The sequence below is a fragment of the Syzygium oleosum genome, unplaced genomic scaffold (assembly GCF_021117445.2).
Source record: "Syzygium oleosum isolate NSW1041296 unplaced genomic scaffold, Sole_v2.1 Sole_v2.09, whole genome shotgun sequence".
Lineage (NCBI taxonomy): Eukaryota > Viridiplantae > Streptophyta > Magnoliopsida > Myrtales > Myrtaceae > Syzygium > Syzygium oleosum.
The window spans coordinates 10,709,553-10,727,725 of NW_026607493.1; the positions used below are offsets into that span (position 1 = coordinate 10,709,553).

At 44.0% G+C, this 18,173-nt stretch overlaps 4 protein-coding genes across 4 annotated transcripts; all 4 read right to left on the reverse strand.

The window, feature by feature from the left end:
* Positions 1–451: 451 nt before the first annotated feature.
* LOC115692005 (basic leucine zipper 43-like) lies at positions 452–2,741 on the reverse strand. Its single transcript, XM_056314652.1, has one exon. The coding sequence runs from the start codon at positions 1,296–1,298 to the stop codon at positions 696–698; it is 603 nt and encodes a 200-aa protein (XP_056170627.1). The 5' UTR covers positions 1,299–2,741; the 3' UTR covers positions 452–695.
* A 139-nt stretch (positions 2,742–2,880) lies between these two features.
* Positions 2,881–4,676, reverse strand: LOC115694414 (uncharacterized). Its single transcript, XM_030621557.2, has one exon. The coding sequence runs from the start codon at positions 4,591–4,593 to the stop codon at positions 3,199–3,201; it is 1,395 nt and encodes a 464-aa protein (XP_030477417.1). The 5' UTR covers positions 4,594–4,676; the 3' UTR covers positions 2,881–3,198.
* A 369-nt stretch (positions 4,677–5,045) lies between these two features.
* Positions 5,046–11,130, reverse strand: LOC115694400 (protein ENHANCER OF LHP1 1). The gene is made up of 12 exons (XM_030621524.2): positions 10,770–11,130; positions 8,627–9,741; positions 8,334–8,510; positions 8,087–8,200; positions 7,575–7,679; positions 7,247–7,381; positions 6,937–6,992; positions 6,745–6,847; positions 6,549–6,665; positions 6,225–6,351; positions 5,910–6,040; positions 5,046–5,831 (listed from the first exon to the last, which is right to left on the reverse strand). Exons 1-12 carry the CDS (start codon positions 11,059–11,061, stop codon positions 5,373–5,375), a joined length of 2,931 nt encoding a protein of 976 aa, XP_030477384.1. The 5' UTR covers positions 11,062–11,130; the 3' UTR covers positions 5,046–5,372.
* Positions 11,131–13,389: 2,259 nt separating this feature from the next.
* On the reverse strand, positions 13,390–17,686 carry LOC115694408 (rhamnogalacturonan I rhamnosyltransferase 1-like). The gene is made up of 8 exons (XM_030621535.2): positions 16,809–17,686; positions 16,041–16,108; positions 15,807–15,895; positions 15,550–15,715; positions 15,091–15,380; positions 14,777–14,981; positions 14,523–14,680; positions 13,390–14,089 (listed from the first exon to the last, which is right to left on the reverse strand). Exons 1-8 carry the CDS (start codon positions 17,146–17,148, stop codon positions 13,843–13,845), a joined length of 1,563 nt encoding a protein of 520 aa, XP_030477395.1. The 5' UTR covers positions 17,149–17,686; the 3' UTR covers positions 13,390–13,842.
* Positions 17,687–18,173: the final 487 nt, after the last annotated feature.

The following is an 18,173-nucleotide window of genomic DNA, read 5'->3' on the forward strand; positions in this document are numbered from 1 at the left end:
TCGATGAAGTAAACTCGGAACTTAATAGTCGCCATGTTAATCTACCTAGCGTTTTAACGTGGGGAAAGCTTCTTTTCTCTTTTTGGCTAATTATACATAATCTAGGAGTCCTTGCGGAAAAGAGCACATCCCGGATTTTCATGTGGAAATCGGGTGATTATACCATATCTTCGTACTTCCCTTACATGTAGACCAAATTAAGAAGATGGAAATTACTTTTGGTTTTGCATTTAGAAGACCGGAATAAGAATATCAAAGATGCATGAGCCACAAACTACCTTTCTTCTCGGTTACATGAGTATTGAAGGACATTATGAGACGGTGATGCTTGAATCGAATCCAATTATGAGGAAGGTTAACTCGAACCAACTGGTGTAAACGCGATCTCCGAGAGAGATAAATCAAAACCCTGATCAATGAGAGCAGAGACACTGAAGAGAAGAAGACATAATAACAAACTCTAAACTTAATATTTTCAATTTGTTCATTCAAGCAAGTGCAGCAAATCTTGCAAGCCGTGCATACGATAATAGCCAACATAAAGTACTATTTGGTATTGAAGAGCCATTGATGTAGTTAGTGCTCTCTCTATACTCTCGTCTGCAAAACTTTTTTACCATATCTGATATAACTTGTCCATGTGCCAACAGACCGATCAGTTCGATGCTTCGGACTTAAAAAATGCAAGCAATTTCTTACACATTCCTGAAGGGGCTCAACAGGTCAGTCACCACGACCTGGAGCGGAGAGACCTTTTCTTTGAGCTGAGCATTCTCTTGGAGGATCTGGTGATTGCTCTCCAAAAGGCTAATGAGTTTCTCAGAGAGTTTGTTGTTGGCGCCTTGGAGCTGGTCCACTTGCATTTGGAGCTCTTCGATCTGCATCTTCTTTCTCAGCCGCGACCTCCATGCGGACGCCCGGTTCGATATCCTCCTCCTCAGCTTCTTCTCATGGACAACGTTACCGACATGGTCAAAGCGACGAGGTTGGTCGACGTGATCTTCGCCGGCCTCATCAAAGGCGGCGGAGTTGTTGCGGAGAAATGGGTTTGGAGAGAGCTCGTCAGTGAGGTGGGGATTGGGGAAGAAACTGCCAAAGGGGGTCGACGACACGGTGAAATCAGGAGGTGAGATGTAAGGGTGTGCATGGAGGGTGCTGAAACCAGGGTTTGGGTGGGTGATGGAGGGGAAATGTGGTGGTTTTTGTTGGGGAGGGAAATGGTGGAGAGTGTGAGTAGTGTTTGGCTGAGCGAGGCTGGAGTTTTTCACTCCACTTAACTGAGTTAGCTCCAGCTCCATGCTCAGAGAGAGAGGGAGAGGGGGGGTTGGGACGAGAGTATTGGGAGGGCAAGAGGGTTTTTATAGGACTAATGAACTAAGAAAAAGATGTCCAGGTCTTTTAATCAAGCATTAGGTTGGAGCTTTTATGTCCATAGTCCAAAAATGTGTAATGCACACCAAACCAACTATGCTTAATGTGATGATATCAACTACAATTTCAGGGTACGGAACTACCTTCAATTATGTCTCATTGACAAAAGTGTTAAAAATAATGTAATGAGATCAAAACCAGCTGTAACTTAGTAATGAAAATAAATAGGCAAGTAACTAATAGACAGAGGACGCACTCCATAATCACGATTAGCTCTACTTGTCTCACAAATTTTACAAGCAACGGAACTCAAAGCTTCAAAAAAGAGGTGGTCATTTCATTTTCCATATGCTTTACGCATTTGAAAAAGTGGGCTGCGCAAAAAGCGGTGAAAAGAGACTTACTCATCCCAATTTGGCAAACAGGAAGATGCTTGGCAATGACCATACGACCTAAAAGAATCGATGGACTATTGCCACAAGAAAAAAAATCAACACGTGTCTTGTCTCGATTGGCATCGTGGCTCTCGGGCAAATTAATGTGTGACAAAAATGGGATGAACTATGAAGCAGGTAGTTCCCAACCAATTCTCTGTGTTACTGATTATGGATATTGTCCATGTGGACATATATGGCTGTTAAGTAATTGCTTCTTGTGGGGGCAATGCCAATGGCCAAGAATGGACCAACACAATCGGTGCTGTAATTAAAAGAATCAAAAGACGGGTATTAGGGTTGATACCGAAAATCACCTATTGGCAAGAAAGCATAGTGGTTTTTAAGTGTTTCCCGGAATTTTAGCAGGCAAATCTTATTGATTGAGCACTTAAAAGAGTTTCTAGAGTTGGCAATGCAACAATACATTGCAATCCAGCTGGAGGAATGGGGGCGACGTTGGTATTCAACATCTTTTTGACAGCCTCGAACCCTCCAAAAAAAAGTGAAAAAATAAATATATTATAAAATTAGAGTTCAATTTATCTTAAATGAGATAAAATTAATTTTACTTCTGGTGTTAACAGGGTTTTCGTCCTTCATCAGAAAAGCTTTTGGAAAATCGATAAACGAAGAAGAAGAGGAAAAAACCTAGTAAAAAAATGCATATACTATCAACACAGGCAAAACTTGTCCTCTTTTGTCGATTGAAAGGGGACAACTTTTATTGATGTCGAAAAAGCCAAGCAACTACTAAAATTCGATTAACTCAAAACACTTAAACCCTACTTCCTCTTTGCAAAGTCTAAATTAGAATGGTCATAATAATGACGAGGAGTACCCATCGGGAAGTCTAAGTTTAGTTCTCAAACTTTGACCAAAAGCATATCACATCTGCCTCACTTATTACCATTACCTTTGCTTGTGGCTCTGGCGTTGGCATGAAATAGAAATTGTCAACATAAAACAAATTCTAAGACTTGCCCACTATGGTGTAACACAAGACAATAACCAGAGAGAATAACCCATTTAAAGCACGACCAAAGACACACGAAACGTGTGGGGCGCGATCATGAACCCATAAAATAGTCCCTTCTCATTAAGGTGAAATAGCAAAAGATCAACCATGTACGATATAATACTAGCAAGTTGTAGTTCCCACCCCTTTTCTTCTCACTACGAGATAATAAAAAGGAAAAAGGCCCAGCACATAGCAGGAATAACATCCTTTACAAACACAATAATAAAAAATAGCGATATCGAGCACGTCATCCTAATGAAGCAGATGAGGATGGATGCCACCGCATGATGCTGCCCAATTTCACAAAAACCTGATACTTGGCAAGATTTTAAGAATTGTACCTGACCTCAGTCCATGACCAAAAAGATCAAGTCATGCTCTCTGCAGCATCCTTCTACCCTCATTATCAGATTCGTCGGTGGGCAATTCATAACGACAAACAGGGCAAGTACTTCTCATGCGCAGCCACGTTAGGATGCAGTCTGAGTGGTATCTATGACTGCAAGGCAGATCGATGGCCTTCTCCCCTTCCTCAAACTCGTCTTTGCATACGGGGCAAAGCCCCTCGTTCTTCTCCACATCCCCTCGACCTAAAACTACAGTAGGGAGATTCTCAATCACTGATTGAGAAGCTGGCAGCATACCCCTAGAAGCACTCTCACTCTCCATCACTTGCCCAACCAAAATCTCACTGTCTGCCCCATGAAAGTAAGCACGGTCAGTGAATGAAGGTTCCTCATTTTCCAAATCTGGATCCAAAAGCAAGTTGTTAGCATTCAACAGAACCTCCCACTCCACATTCCCCAGACCTCCCACTCTTTCCACCCTCACTCCGTCACCATCCTCAGCTGCAACTACGGGCGTCGAGGTCGAATTGGACCTAACACTGCCAACGGCATGAACAAACAAGCTCGAAGTCTCTCTCTCGTTGGCGCGACCATCTACTTCGTCCCAGTCAAAATCATCATGAACCTCCTCCTCATCGTCCTCCATGTTTAGAGAATCCCAAAACAGAGGGTTGCTCGCAAGATCATCATTCTCATTATGATCGCAATCGAACCCATACTCGTCATCCTCAAAGCACAAACCGGCCCTGTCATCATTCTCCAATTCTGAATCGGACTCAAACCTCCCACCACCATAGGGCTCCACCACACCACTGGCTGCGGACCGTGCTCCGCCGGAAAACCTCCTCTCCACAAAGAAGACGTCATCACCATCATCACGCTCGCCGTAACAATGCTCGACAACGAAAGACCCGTCATCGTTCCTCTCCAATCCAAACCCCAATCCTAAACCTAAACCTAAACCTAAACCTACCTCCGAATTGTCGACGCTCAATTCGCCACTTCCCTCAATGACAGCAAAATTGGACTCATTCAACGAACCCAAGACTAAATCGGAGCCGTCGCCGTCCATTACCTGGGACTGCTCCACGCGCTGATGAAACAGGTCCATGACGAAATCGGCCTGGCTCCCGGGCCCGCGGAAGAGATCCGGAGAATCGGCACCGAACACAAGAACGTCGTCGCCGGAGGGATGGGATCGGGCGGCGGCGATCGGATCTGCGGGGAGGGGCGGGAAGGGATCGTCAGCGTAGACATCGAACGGAGCGTCGCGATATTGGTGGCGGCGGTGGAGGTGGTGGGACCAGAAGGGGAAATCGTCGTCGTAATCCAGGGCCGGGGAGGGATGGGCGCTCCGCCGCGGGCGGCGGTGGAGGAGGAGGTGGTGGGAGAAGGAGGGGATGGAGGCGTCCGCCGCCATTTCTGCGGAGACGCTTCGGGCTCTTCTCGGGTGATATGGCGCTCGGCGATGCAAGTTTGGTTTTTCGTTCGCAAAATTCGTTGACCTTCCTTTTATTTCATTTTAATTTTTTTTCTCATTTCGCGGAGCACACATGATTCGTGGGACCCGAAAATCTTGAGTTACTAGGTTTTGATCATGGCGTATGTGTCCGCACCAGCTGGGAGATTAAAAGAAAGAGGACTGACCAAATATTCATCCAGTGATATTGTTACCTTAATCAACCACGTTTGTAGAGAGAATTACTTCTCATCAATGAAGTGGCAAAATAAAAGCCTAGAATTGTTCATATCTAAGCCTGAAATTTGTAAAATGTGTGATTTAATCGCGAAAGCGATGGTGTCGAAATCGATTTAAGGTTTTGGCCTGGACATGAACGAAAAGAAACAAGGTGCGCTCGCGAGGAAGACAAATTGACGGAAGAGTGCTGCTGATTACTTGACGATCACAAGAAACTAGTCTTCACACCATCCAATTCCATTGTTTGCTCGGTTTTACTCGAAGCAGATGGATAGGATTGGTACATACAGAAAGAATACTGTTAAATATGTGGTCGACCCGGATCGTCCTGGCCCCCGGGGCTCGGCGATTTGCGGCGAATTCCCGTTTGTCCTAACGCAATGAGTATGGCCATTTCTGCTCAAAGCATCTGGAGCAGGGTCGAGTTTTCCAGATGGTGCACTTTCTGTCATCTGTTAATTCAGCTTAAATCCTATTTTTCCATTTCTCGGAAGAAGACGTCACTTAACAGCTGACTTCAAAAACGGGTTAGATGGGCGTTGAGGCGGTTGACGATGCGCTTGCCCTGCATTCTTGATCTTCTCCGGATTATCCATCGACTTTGGAAAGCTGGAACTAGGGCATTCAGATTGCAACTCATGCACATGTCCCCGCTTCTTTATCTCCCCACCGCCATTAGCCTCCGCGGCATTTTTCTGATCCTTGAACTTTGTTGCCCCAACATTTGGGATAGATGGATTTACATCCTCGTCGATTTTGTCGCTACTGCCAACCTCAGTTCCTTCCTGTGATTTCACTTTCTTTATAAACAGAGGAGCAGATAACTTCGGTGTGGTTGATGTCATGATTGCTTCAGTTCTCTTTTCAGCCATGGCAGCTGCCGCAATACTAGTAGAGGCAGTGTCTTTTATATTCAAAGCTGGCGCATCTTTGGGTCCTTTCTCGGCGAGCAACCTCTCCTATAAAACATATTATCTTGCATGAAGTTCCATATTCAGGTTCTAATTGCTTACAAGTATCCAAGAACCGAGACATACCTCCAATATGCTGTTGAAACGCTCCGCCAGATTTGGAAGCTTCAGAGCAGTGACCAGCTTGATTGAGCCTCTCACAGATTTCTCGAGTGATAAAAGTTTCACAAGTTCAGTTGCCCTTGCAAGCTTGTCGCCTGAATAAGCACCATGAGCATGTCTTAAGCTACATCACAAACATTGAGAAAAGAAATAGCTAAAAGATGTAGCAGTCATGGTACTCTCCCCAAAATCAATTCGACATGATGTTACATGCTATGATGAATCACTTCTAGCTACACTGCTCGGCTGGAGCTAGAAAAGTTCAAAAAAGATGCTTACTATTGCAGCAGGATGCAATGAGCCTTAAAATGCATTTATCTTGAGCTGCTTCTACGTTGAAAGCGTCATCTTCAAGTGAGGTTACATCATTACCAGCTTGAGCAGCTGCTTCCATTTTGTGGTGAATCTGCAGCAAGTAAACAGCACAACAAGACCCATTTTGCTTGGCAATCAGTAAGATCAAACTATCCACACATGTAACTCTAAAGTGTGACAAGCATTTAAATATTGTCGACTTATTACATAGCATCAATTTGCCCATTCCACTTTCTTGACAATTAAATTCGGAGGCATCGACATAAGTAATTCGAAGATTTGACAAACCTGTGAGAGATGCGTGTAGTTCAAGATAAACTCATTTTCAAGTGTTTCTGCTCCAATATCAGAGGATGCAAGAGGAATCGAAAAGTTTAGAAGGGACAGAACTGGTTTATGTGCAACCTGTATTGCAAGAGAGGCAATCGTCAGAGGAAACAGTTACACATAATCAAAAACAATAACGGCACACTGTGTATCCTACCTGTGGGAACAAATCTGGACTTTTGCAAATGATGCAAAATAAATTGGTCATGTTCAATCCAACTACCCAGTAGCTTTCATCTGACCTTTTTACTTTGCTGGCACTACATAAAAGATCATTTGAATTTCAGACTCATATTTAAAAAACAACAGAGAGAGGATCGTCCATATCTTAAAGGAAGACGGTCAAAACCTGAAAAGCGGCACCCAACTGCCACCACATTGAATTGTAAATATTCTCAGAAGACCCTGCAACAAATTTGAGTTTCAGCTGAAGATCAATTTTTTAATGGCAGACAAACATCCTACAGAGAAACAAGAAAAAGGGGGAAAATGGTCACATCACCTTCTATATTTTAAACCAAGTTTTTTATGCTCTTTCACTAATCTAGAAAAGCACTCAACTTTATGTCGACTTCACTAATTTTTCTTGTTCTTTTTTCCTTCTAGTTTGCAAAAGCAGGAAAAACAAGGAAAATATGGCTGAAGACATCTAACTATACCTTTGAGTCATACGAACTCAACAGGCCTTCTTCACTGAAGCCAAACCACATTAACTGTGATCCAGGAGTCAGTGGCAAACGTCCTTGCATTGCCTTTGTACTTTTGGAGATGTTGAATATTGTAAACGCCATCACCTGCCCAATTTTAAAGAAATGCCGAGTGCAACGAGGTGAAAAGTCAGTTTTGATTTCTAGCTGCTTTACACAAGTCGCTGAGAATTGAAACAATTTAAAACTTGGTCATGAACAATCAGTGATCAAGCACCATTGAGTCAAACAAACAAAGAAATGGTGAATTTATTGAGGCACAAATGGGAGAGTTCAGTACCTGATCACCAGAAGGAAGACAATCAGAAGAATGAGTGACAACTGCCAGCTCATCATTGAAGCCCGATGCAGTGACAACAGGTCCATCAAGTGACACCACATGTTTCTACAATACAGGGAAGAAAATCAGAGTTGAGTGCAGATCTTGAATGGATTGGTTCAACTACCATGAACATGCACATAGGAAAATGGAAGGAAAGAATTTCTCTTACTGCACCTTCTGCACCACGTTCTGTCACTTAATACATCTAATCCTTCCCCAGTAACTAGATATGTGACTTCCTATTTCAATATTTCTTCATTATTGAATTGCCCCGCTCATAATGGTGAAACAGAAGACATTACGACCCATAAAATGGAAGAAAACTTCTTCAATGTTTGTGTTGATAAGCATAAGTTTAAGATTCCAAGGTAAGCATGGACAGCAATAAGAGAAAGCTGCTATGAATCATATAGGATGACTGTTCCCAAGGCAGAATGCAGAAATTTCATCTCTATTTCGGGGTGACAAACCTGCAGGCCACCCTCGGTGAATATGCGGAGCAAATTGAGACTTGTAATTGCAGCCACCCAACCAGTGCCAAGAGCCACTGCCTTCACTTCTTCTCCCTCAAATCGCATAGACCACTGAAATATTGCTATGAGAGTGTATCAGCATATGGGACAAGGACACAGTGCAGATGGCAGTATTACTTTGATTAGACGAATTTAGAGGTTTCAATATCACTAAATTAGAGCATAAGAGTGAAAATTTTCCGACCTCGCTGTTACTTGCCCAGCTACGGAACGGCCGATACATGAGGGTGCTCAAGTTTTTCTCGCCCTTGCAGGGATTCGCAAAGACACTCCCATTCTCGTTTATTGATGCCATAGTGAAACCAAAGTGATCTGTCATTGATGGAACTCGAGGACCTTTTCCAGTGTCATGAAAATCTATCTGCAGCCAAAACAGGTTAAAATATCAGTGCAACACGAAATATCCAAGATGTATTTATAATTAAACATCCATCATGGGGAGAAATGAGAGTGCACATTAAGTAAGGAGAGCATTACCTCTATGTGGGAGTAGCCCTCTTGCTCGATTGTAGTTATACTTCCTATCATATTATAGCATAAGAACCTCCTTTTCCCTGGCTGCACAGGAGTGCTACCAGGCTGGAAAGCATCCTGCATTTTCGATCTAGCAGATAACATTATGCTTCCTAGACCCTCATGACCATTGTCTGAAGCCTTTTTTTTATCGTGATGTCCTTTTCGAGATTTAGGCTTTGGTGGGGAGCTTAATTCGTCATTGTCATCTTCCTCCCAATGTTCATCATATGTGGACTTCTTTCTTAACCTCTTTCTGCAAGGTGGTCCAGATTCACCAAAACTATCTTCACCAGGATCACTTATACTACCAGCAGCACTGGGTTCTTCGTCCTCCTCATCCTCCTCATCAAACAAAAGCAACCCATTACTGTTGTTTGATCGTGAATTTGGAATTCCTTCTGTTGGTGATTTCATTGATGAAGGAATAACAGATTCCCACATCCCATACTTGCCCGCTGTATCGATGACAGCCAAGGAATTGCCAATTGGCTTCCATGACATGCAACATATCCTCTCATCAAATTTCTGCCTGTCAATGTCCTGCTTCTTATCAACATCCCAAATTAAAACCTGCCTGTCCAACCCAGATGTTGCCATGTATTTACCATTAGGTGACCATGACAAGTAACATACAGATTGCAAATGATCGCCTCTCAAAGAAAACAGTTTTTCTGCTGTGTCTCTGTCGTACATTACCACGTCATTCTTCAGACCAGGGACAGCTAAAGTTTCTCCATCTGGACTCCAGCTAAGCACATTGATGACAGAAAAATCTGAACCACAGTTAGGAGCAATGCCTTTAAGCGTATGCAAAGTGGTTCCAGAATGAAGTTCCCAGTATATGACTGTCCCCATTGAGTCCATAGATGCCAAATATTCACCATTGGGATCAAAAGCCAAACCAGTAACCGACCCTTTATGTCCCTTCAGAACCCTGGCTATAGAACCATCAATTGTGTTAATTAGTTTAATTCCCTCATCATCACCAGCTGCAGCCAACATGCTTCCTGACTTGTTGAATGCAAGGGCACGAATTGGTAGCGTAAACCTAGTAACATTGGTTTGAAAATCCCCACCTGAAAGATATAATTTGCAATGATAAGCTTAAAAAATTAGAAGAAAACCGAGGGTAAAGTTTTGGCACAGAAATACATGGTGAAATGTTCTAAAGTGGCTGATCGATGCTAGAACTATTCCTTAGTTGAGAAGAAAGGCTTCCCAGTATGAACAATAACCTGATGTAGTGAATATTTCTATGCAGAAATGTCCGTGAGTTAACAATAAGGCTGTTTGCATATCATTTTTTAGGGTCAAACTTTATAATGGTTTCTATTTAGTGCTTGAAGCATGATAAGCAGATCCCATGGCCATCTAACTGTTGTGAACTTTTCGGAACTCAGGCATCACCTGGCTACTCTTCATTGAAAATTGCAGTTACATAATTGTAAATCCCTCCTTCCTTTTTCTAATCTATCTGCTTTTGTAGTGTATGCTGATGATTGCAAATTCTAGTTGAAGGCATCAAAAACTATGATCTTGAAGCTCTTGCTTTGTGGTTTCCGATGAGACCAAATTTGCTTCAGACTAACATGGGTTTTGAGAGTTAGGAAAGGATCCAATCATATAATAATACTCGGCATATCAGTTGACTGCGCAATAAGTAAACCGATCTTGTAAAAATGCCATGAACTTTCCTATGGCACAAAACTTTACATCATCGCCTATTACGAAGTCTTGCTGACAAACTATTCCGGCCACCAACACCATAAACGCTTCAACTGTAAAAAGGAATAATGTTCTAACGAACAATCCCGGTTCCCCAAACTTCAAATTGAAGCAAATGTAATATCCAATCATCCCAAAGGTATACCCCACCTGCCAATGCACTGCAGCGACTAACCAACCCAATGTAATCCTAAGGCAAAAAAATAAGACGCAGCATACCCACATTTTCACGTTGGCAAGAAAGAAAAAAACCCGAACGATCACGGAATAATGAAGACTTCATAGATGGAAAATTCGGCAAAAAGCTTCACACCATTTTAAAGATCGAAAATTTGATCGCTAATCAACGCTAGAAAAGGGCAAAACCGATGCTTTTCACCTGGGAACTTGTACAGCTTGACGGAGTGATCGATCGATCCGGACGCGAGGCAAGTGGAGTTGGGGCTGATCGCCAAGGCCGTGACGCCGTCCCTGTGGTGGCGGAGGATCCTCGGAGGGCTGGAAGGGAGCAGGGCGTCGTGAATCGAGATCGCCGGGTCGGAGGAAGAGGCGGTGACGAGGTGGTGAGCCTGCTGGTCCCACAGCACGGAGCACAAGGACGGGCGGCCGTCGCCGCCGCCACCGGCGGGGGGCTTGTGAGCCTCCCTGAGCTTCAGCGATCGGATTTTCATGGCGGATTCGCGAAGTTCCTCCGGCGTGGGTTCTGAGGGTTTCGGCGGAAATGCGAGGGCCTTAGATCTTGGAAATTTTTGGGGGGGGAAATTGGCGGGAAAATTGAGGGGTTTTGGATTTCGCGGGTTGACTGTTTTCCTTGGAGGGGCCAATGCTTTGGTGGACGTAAATGACCCCGTCGAAGCCGAATGGCCAAGCGGCAAAAAACGGAATAAAAGAAGACAATGAAGGATATAACCGTAATTACGTCTTTCTGATTATGTAATGCTTTTTACTCCGTACTTATTCCACGAGAAACAACCGGACTTGTTCTTATTTTACTGGAATAAGTAGTTCTAAAAAAAGTTTTAAGACTCGATTGTACTTTTGTGACAAGTTTTGCGTCTTTTTTAGGGAAAAGACCACCAAATACTCCAAACTATGTCACCTGTGACACATTTACCCTGAACTTTTTTTTGTGACACCAAAAATTTCAAACTATGCTATTTGTGACACATTTACCCCATTTGTACTTTAGTCCATAGGCATTTTCGTCTTTTTTGCTTTTTCTTTTTTTTTTTTTTTTTTTTTTCCTTTCCGGCGAGGGTGACCCTCACCCTACGCCGACGAGGATCGCCCGTCGCGGCGAGGGCGGCCCTCGCCGGAAAGGAAAAAAAAAAGCAAAAAAGACGAAAATGTCCATGGATTAAAGTATATTGGGGTAAATGTGTCACAAATAGTATAGTTTGGGGTTTTTGGTGTCACAAAAAAAAATTCAGGGTAAATATGTCACGGGCGGCATATTTTGGAGTTTTTGGTGGTTTTTCCCTCTTTTTTATTGTACTTTTTAAAAGTTTTATAATTCAATTGCACTTTTTGAAAATTTTAGAACTCAATTGCACTTTCATGATAAACTGCACTTTCATTATAAGTTTTAGAATTTCCAGTGCACTTATTCATAATTTTATTTGTTTATCTCTTTTTCTATACAATGCGTATTTGAAGGCATTGTCTTTATGACATATCGGTACCATATTGGGCATAAATCACTCGAATGTATGAAAGCAAATTGAATCGAAAATTTCAATCAGGCTAAACTCGTATGACATTTATGGGTCCATATGGGATTTTCACAATTTACATTATTCGATACCGCGTAGTTAACCACTTGCGAAATCAATATATCTAGGCCTTTCAAGTTTATTAATCGTTTGACCGTGCAATCTTCTCCCTTCAACCTTCTTTTCAAGCACATTCTAACGAGCATCCACGGGACTTCCTCTAAGAATGTTTGACAAGAATCGATTGTAAAAAGTTTCGATTATGCATAACACACGCATTACAATTTTCTTGTTTGATTACTTCATCAGTACTCGAGGCATTTAATAATAAAGATTCTCTCTCTCTATCTTTTTCGATGGGTGTGATTTAGGATCGAGAGCTCATCGTTCAAGGAAGCGCATTCAACACTCTATGCCAAGTGGCCAATCGATAGAGACAAGACTCTCTATGGTTTCAATTCCTGGGAAGCCCAAAAAGAACAAGACATTACCCTTCAAAAAGACAAAAGACAAGTGGTTCTGTTTAGTTTCTGTCGTTTAGTTTCTGTCGTTTATCGCTCGCATCTTCTGTTGAATTAAGTTCCGCTGGACCCCCCCCCCCCCCCCCCCATTGGATTTGCTGGTCCCGAACGCCCCCCGTATCATTGGTCCACGACAGCTCCCAATCAATCAGATTATATGTTAAGATTTCGCTATCTCGCCCTTTCGCGCCAGCTAATCCGTCCGAGTGCCGAATACAATAATCGAATCCCGATCCCGACACCATTCCAACTCGGACGAAACGGGGTGCATCATCGTCGTCGTCAAGCTCACATGAAAGGCTTAAGGCGCATAAGGAGTACAAGTAATCATTCCCAAGGGAAATGATTAAAGCGACCGAGTCCAACCGGTCGGTCTTCGATTCTTATATTCCCCGAATGGCATGGGGACGAAAGAATCCTTCTAACTCCCATCCATATCAAAAGCTTTGGCTAAGCATCTCTTTACTTTGTTGACTGGGACATGGTCGGTTGCAATGTCCTTGTCACCACGTAACTTCTACTCTAAAGGCCAAATCCACCAACGACATCAGATTTCTGCTTCGACCCAGTTTTTGTCATATAGAAAACGAGAGGCTAATGGCTATTGTAACAATAAATGGCCCACTTTCATTGAACTTACACTCTACTTGTTGACAATTATTTAGCTTCTAAGCACGCGTGCATATTCCAACCATCACTCCCCATCCTCACTAAACATTAGTTCACATCAGTTTGGGTGGGCAAAAGAGAAACAGAGAAGCTGCAGTGGAGTATGAACAAATCAACTTTTTTGAAAGTATTATGTAGAGGATGATCCCTAAGCTGGGACAAAAGAACTAAAGAAAGACGTACAGAGCGGGAGGAGAGGACTGTGTGATTTACCTTTCACGAATTTCTTTTTTTTCACTCCCAACAAATCTATATTTGCAACTTCCTTGTACAAGGGACCAAACGGACGCGATCTCGCCCCGTAATTCATGGGGCAGCTTCTATACATCTCAATTATTTTGCTTATAAAGGATGGAATCTTCCCTCCACCTGCTTCCACAAGACATCTCAGGCTTCTTTCGAACTCCGGACCCTTATCTAGATCTTTACAATATCTCCTCAGAGTGGCACGTTTCGCAAGCACCATGGCACTATCCAAGATATGTCCAAGAATTGACAGCATCGCAGAAGCACGATATAAGGAATAGGCAGCATCGCAAGTGCTAACCGCTCATATACTGCTCAAGGGATTGTCTGATGGCTGCAAACATTCATAAGGGTTGGAATAGAAATAATCCTCTTCCTTTGGCCTGTCTGGAATGACCAAACGCTTCAACGGATTCCCCATTCGGTTTGCATGAGCCTCCTTCACTGTAGATGAGAACTCATCCCAGCTCAGCGCTCCTGCATTATACTGGTCTATCAGCTCCACCAAAAGCCTTCTGTCCAACAGAATTGTCTTCTTGAACCCAAGATATCTGAAACAGAAACTCAACACAGCAATCAGCTGACATGCTTTGACATACGAAATACAACCGTAAAGATATGCACGACATATAAAATATAACCGCAAGATTAGCTGTGCAGAAAAACGACTTTTAAGATTGAAGTGACGGCATAGAAGTTTCTTTGTCATTACTAAATCTTCCAGTATAAACAGTGCATAGTAAGAAAGTCTAACGAAAAGGCATCATTGTTTTTCCACAGACACGGTGAAGCAATCTCCTGGGGGAGGCATTTGACTGTTTTCAAGCACAAAGTTGGTTTAGTAAGCAGAAGAACCGCTCCTTAAGATATTTCTTTACGACAAAAAGAGAGCAGCATTTGGTGGCAGTACACACCAAGATAAGAATTCTCAATGGGAAAACTTTGAATAGAGATCAGAGATATAGCCTCAGAACACAACACTACCTGCGATGTCCTTCTACAACCTTAGCCATGTTTCCGTCATAGGTAGGAACAAAAATATCACTCTCCAATGACACCAGATAATCTAGGGCAGCCATTTGAGAAGAGTGATTTTGAAAAAATCTTAAATCCGAGGCTTCCAGCAGTGTCTCTTTTCTGACCTGTTTCAAGATGCCGATCAGCAACATATTAGAAAAGAAAAGCAAACTATAACTAACTACTAAGGCCCAAAGTGATCTTCTGCTCAGATTACTGACCAATCTAGGGTAAGCCTTGGCAAGACTCGCCATTCTTCTTTCGCCACCATATATTTCACCTGCTGCGATATAGATTTGGATATTGTGGTCAATTCCCAGGGCCCTCAGAGTAAGAGCAGTTTCTTCAGGAGTTAATGGACATAAACCATCTTTCCTTTTCTGGACAGAATCTATTCTTTTTTCTTTCCACCAGGGATAAGCATATCTGCCAAAGAAAATAAAATTTGAGGAAGGTCAAACGAATAGAGTAGACTCGAATATTCCACACAAGGCACTTTGGGTAACAAAAACTCAGAAACAATGCAACATCACACCTCATCGTCGTCAATTCATCTGTTTCGGCATCACTGCAACCTTGCGTACAGCCCGAAAATGCCAACATGTCCATCTCATATCTTAGATGCAGTACTAGGAAAGGACCATTTTTCCTAAGAAGTTGGATAACCCTTCTACCCAACTCTTCAATCTGAGAGGTGAATCTGAGGGCTCTGAAATTCACTCTGCATCGTAGCTTCTGAAGTTCTAACGGCTGGCCGTTGTTAGCAAGTCGAGCATCAGTTCTGTTCAACTTTACAACTTTGTATTTCTGTACCAATGGAAGAATCTGCATGCACCAACCACGAAGAAAGCCGTCAAGGGATCCGAAGGAGGACATTGTACGTGCATGCACATGACTGAGATTCCAAATAATCTCTCTGAAAAGCTAATGAGAACACTGGTTGAAGAATTGAATTTCCTAGCCACAACAGTGATTTTAACAATACTATACTAACCTGGTGCTGATAGTAAGAAATATCTGACCAACTAATCGGTGGCATTTGAAAGGTCAATCCTTGATCCACTCTCATCTTGAGCCTGGGAGGCAACTCTTTCAAAATCCGAACCTCATCTCTCAAAGAAGTGATAAAATGATCGACATCAAATATGTCATGAAAGTCACTGCCAACACAAATTCAGGATTAATGGAAATAGGTACAGCTATAGAGATTGCGAAGTATCACCACGAGAAAATAAATCTCGGTCTCCGTACCTGGGATCGGCCCAAAAGGATGCCTTATCCAGCTCAGGCACTATAAGTGTAACATTTAAATGCCTTGCAATGGCGACCATGTCACAAATCTGAAAGCCATATCGTAAGATAGAATGAATTAGCAGACCATAAGGTTCCTACACAAACCTCCGCAGTTTGCCACCAAAATAAGAGACGGGGGAGCCCCCATCTCTCCTCCAAGCAGATGCAAGGGACATAGCTGACACAACTTACCGCTGCTCTCATTTGATTAAGTCCTCCGTTGCATGATATCATTAAGTAACCGTTATTCTTGTAAACCCCTGAAAGCAAAAAATTAATCAAAATCCCATTCAGTACCACCATTTAATCCATGATTGTAAAAACAATGCTTTGAATGGATCTGAGTGGTTGATAATGACAGAAAATCGAAAATTCAGTGACAGAAAAATTGTGACGAAACAGAAGTAAAACCCAATTATATCTGATAAGCCAATCGAATTCCAAATGACCAGAATTATCTGGAAGAACTATCAAAACAAGAGTTACGATCTGCAACAGATGAATGAATAAGATGAGATTGCCATAAGGGTCCAAGAGAGAGGGAAAGTCTGCACAGTGTCCCCCATTCTAAGATAAAATATGAGACTTGAAGCAGATCAAGCAATCTGCAGACTAACACCAGATTATATCTGCAGGAAAGAAATTCCAGACATCTAATCAACCGCATCACTAGAAGGGACGAGGGAATGCATGACAAAATTTCAACTGAAATACGCCAGGCCTAGTTGGAGATACCCAAGAAGCTTTGAAAGCGCTGATCCATTCATCAAACCATTCAACTCAAGAACAAATTTTGCAGCGCAAATTGAAGACCCCCCCCCCCCCGCACCCCCCCCAAAAAAAAAATGAAAGCTGCGCAATCCAGAACAGCTGATGTATTGATCTAAATCGGTCGCGCAGCATGGAAAACATCAATAGTTCCAGAGGAACTGCAGGGAAAAGGCAGAGAGAAAAACTCACGCTTGGGCGGCAATACCCTGGCAGGAATTGCAGAAACCTTATCATCCAAAAGCGCAGATTCTTGAGACAGGCAAGAAGGCAAACCCAACAGCACTCTAGGCCCCCACGTCTCTCCCAAGGCCGTCAATTGCACCACGCACGTCCACAGCAACACCGTGGTGGTGGCGCGTATCATCCACACCTTCATCCGCGACCGGGACGAGTGCGGCAGCATGGTGTTCCTCAGCTTCTCCACCCTGCCCTCCCCGAACACCTTCAACCCCATCTCCAACCTCCCTCTCTTCTTCTTTGCCGCCTCCCTCGAATTGCTCTTCACCTCGCTCCTATCCACCTTGCACATGTCGGATCAAAATCCGACCTCCTCCTTCACGCGCGCGAATCGCCACCCATCTCCCCCAAAAAAAAACTCTCTCTCCCTCTCACCGACCAGGCTCCCAGGCTGTCGACAGCGCTCTGCCTCGCAGGGTTTGCTGCTCGATATACCTCAATGTAGGATCCAGAAACGGCAACAAAGCCCTTCCTGATTGCCGATCCACAAAGCGCAAGAACGCATCCCGCCGAATGACTTGCTCGATTTGGAACACTCGCCGCTGATCTCCTCGCGATCCTCCGAGATCCGAAACTCCCAACAGGACAAACTCAGAAACAAAATCCGCTCCAGCCGTACCGACACAAAAACGAACGAATCACCATAAAAAAAAAAAAAGCCTCGAACCAGACCCCCCAAATCCGACGATACCGCGCAGAAAAGGCAAGGGCTCTATTCACATTGCCCGAAAATCGCAATTTGCCGAATCGGCGAGGCGCCCGCTCTTCCCCCCGCCGTCCCCCACCGAAGGCCTCGAGACCGCACCGAATCGCGCGATCACTCCCCCCCCGCGCCTCCCTCCGCGAGCGCGGCCGGATCGAATCGCCCACCGGGAGAATTCCGACGCCGCCGCCGCCGCGCGTCGCCGGAGATGATCGCCGGCGGGTGCGAGCGCGAGTGCGAGTAACGGCACGTGTAGCGTGGGGGGGGGATTTTATATATATCAGCGAGAGATGGGGAGGGATTTGTTCTGCGCGGAACTAAAAACGCGTGAACCGGGAGGGAGAGAGAAAAGGAGGAGACAGGGCCGTACAATTCCTCGAGTGCTCGCCAACCATGGTTGGCGGTCCTTTTGACCGCGGTTAGTTTTCCTCCCCCCCTGGCGTGGTTAAGGGACCCCTTTAACGTGCCCGGGGGGGTGCCTGGATGTGGCCAATAAATGCCAGCAATTCTGAACGGGGGGTTGCCGCGCGCCGCGGGGAGGGGTGGCGTTGGTGGGTCCCGGGAGATTTAACTGCGGCCGACGTGGCGGCGATCGGTGCGTCCGGGGGTGAAAC

What these genes read in the sequence shown, in the direction of transcription:
- LOC115694408 (XM_030621535.2), bottom strand. Translation starts at nt 17,148, where the DNA reads ATGTGCAAGGTGGATAGGAGCGAGGTGAAGAGCAATTCGAGGGAGGCG. An exon ending in TTTCTTACTATCAGCACCAG is followed by an intron (nt 15,381 to 15,549) that starts GTTAGTATAGTA and finishes TGGTGCATGCAG; the next exon opens with ATTCTTCCATTGGTACAGAA. An exon ending in CCAAGGCTTACCCTAGATTG is followed by an intron (nt 14,681 to 14,776) that starts GTCAGTAATCTG and finishes ATCTTGAAACAG; the next exon opens with GTCAGAAAAGAGACACTGCT.
- LOC115692005 (XM_056314652.1), bottom strand. Translation starts at nt 1,298, where the DNA reads ATGGAGCTGGAGCTAACTCAGTTAAGTGGAGTGAAAAACTCCAGCCTC.
- LOC115694414 (XM_030621557.2), bottom strand. Translation starts at nt 4,593, where the DNA reads ATGGCGGCGGACGCCTCCATCCCCTCCTTCTCCCACCACCTCCTCCTC.
- LOC115694400 (XM_030621524.2), bottom strand. Translation starts at nt 11,061, where the DNA reads ATGAAAATCCGATCGCTGAAGCTCAGGGAGGCTCACAAGCCCCCCGCC. An exon ending in GCTGGGCAAGTAACAGCGAG is followed by an intron (nt 8,201 to 8,333) that starts GTCGGAAAATTT and finishes GCAATATTTCAG; the next exon opens with TGGTCTATGCGATTTGAGGG. An exon ending in CATTGCATCCTGCTGCAATA is followed by an intron (nt 6,041 to 6,224) that starts GTAAGCATCTTT and finishes GTGCTTATTCAG; the next exon opens with GCGACAAGCTTGCAAGGGCA.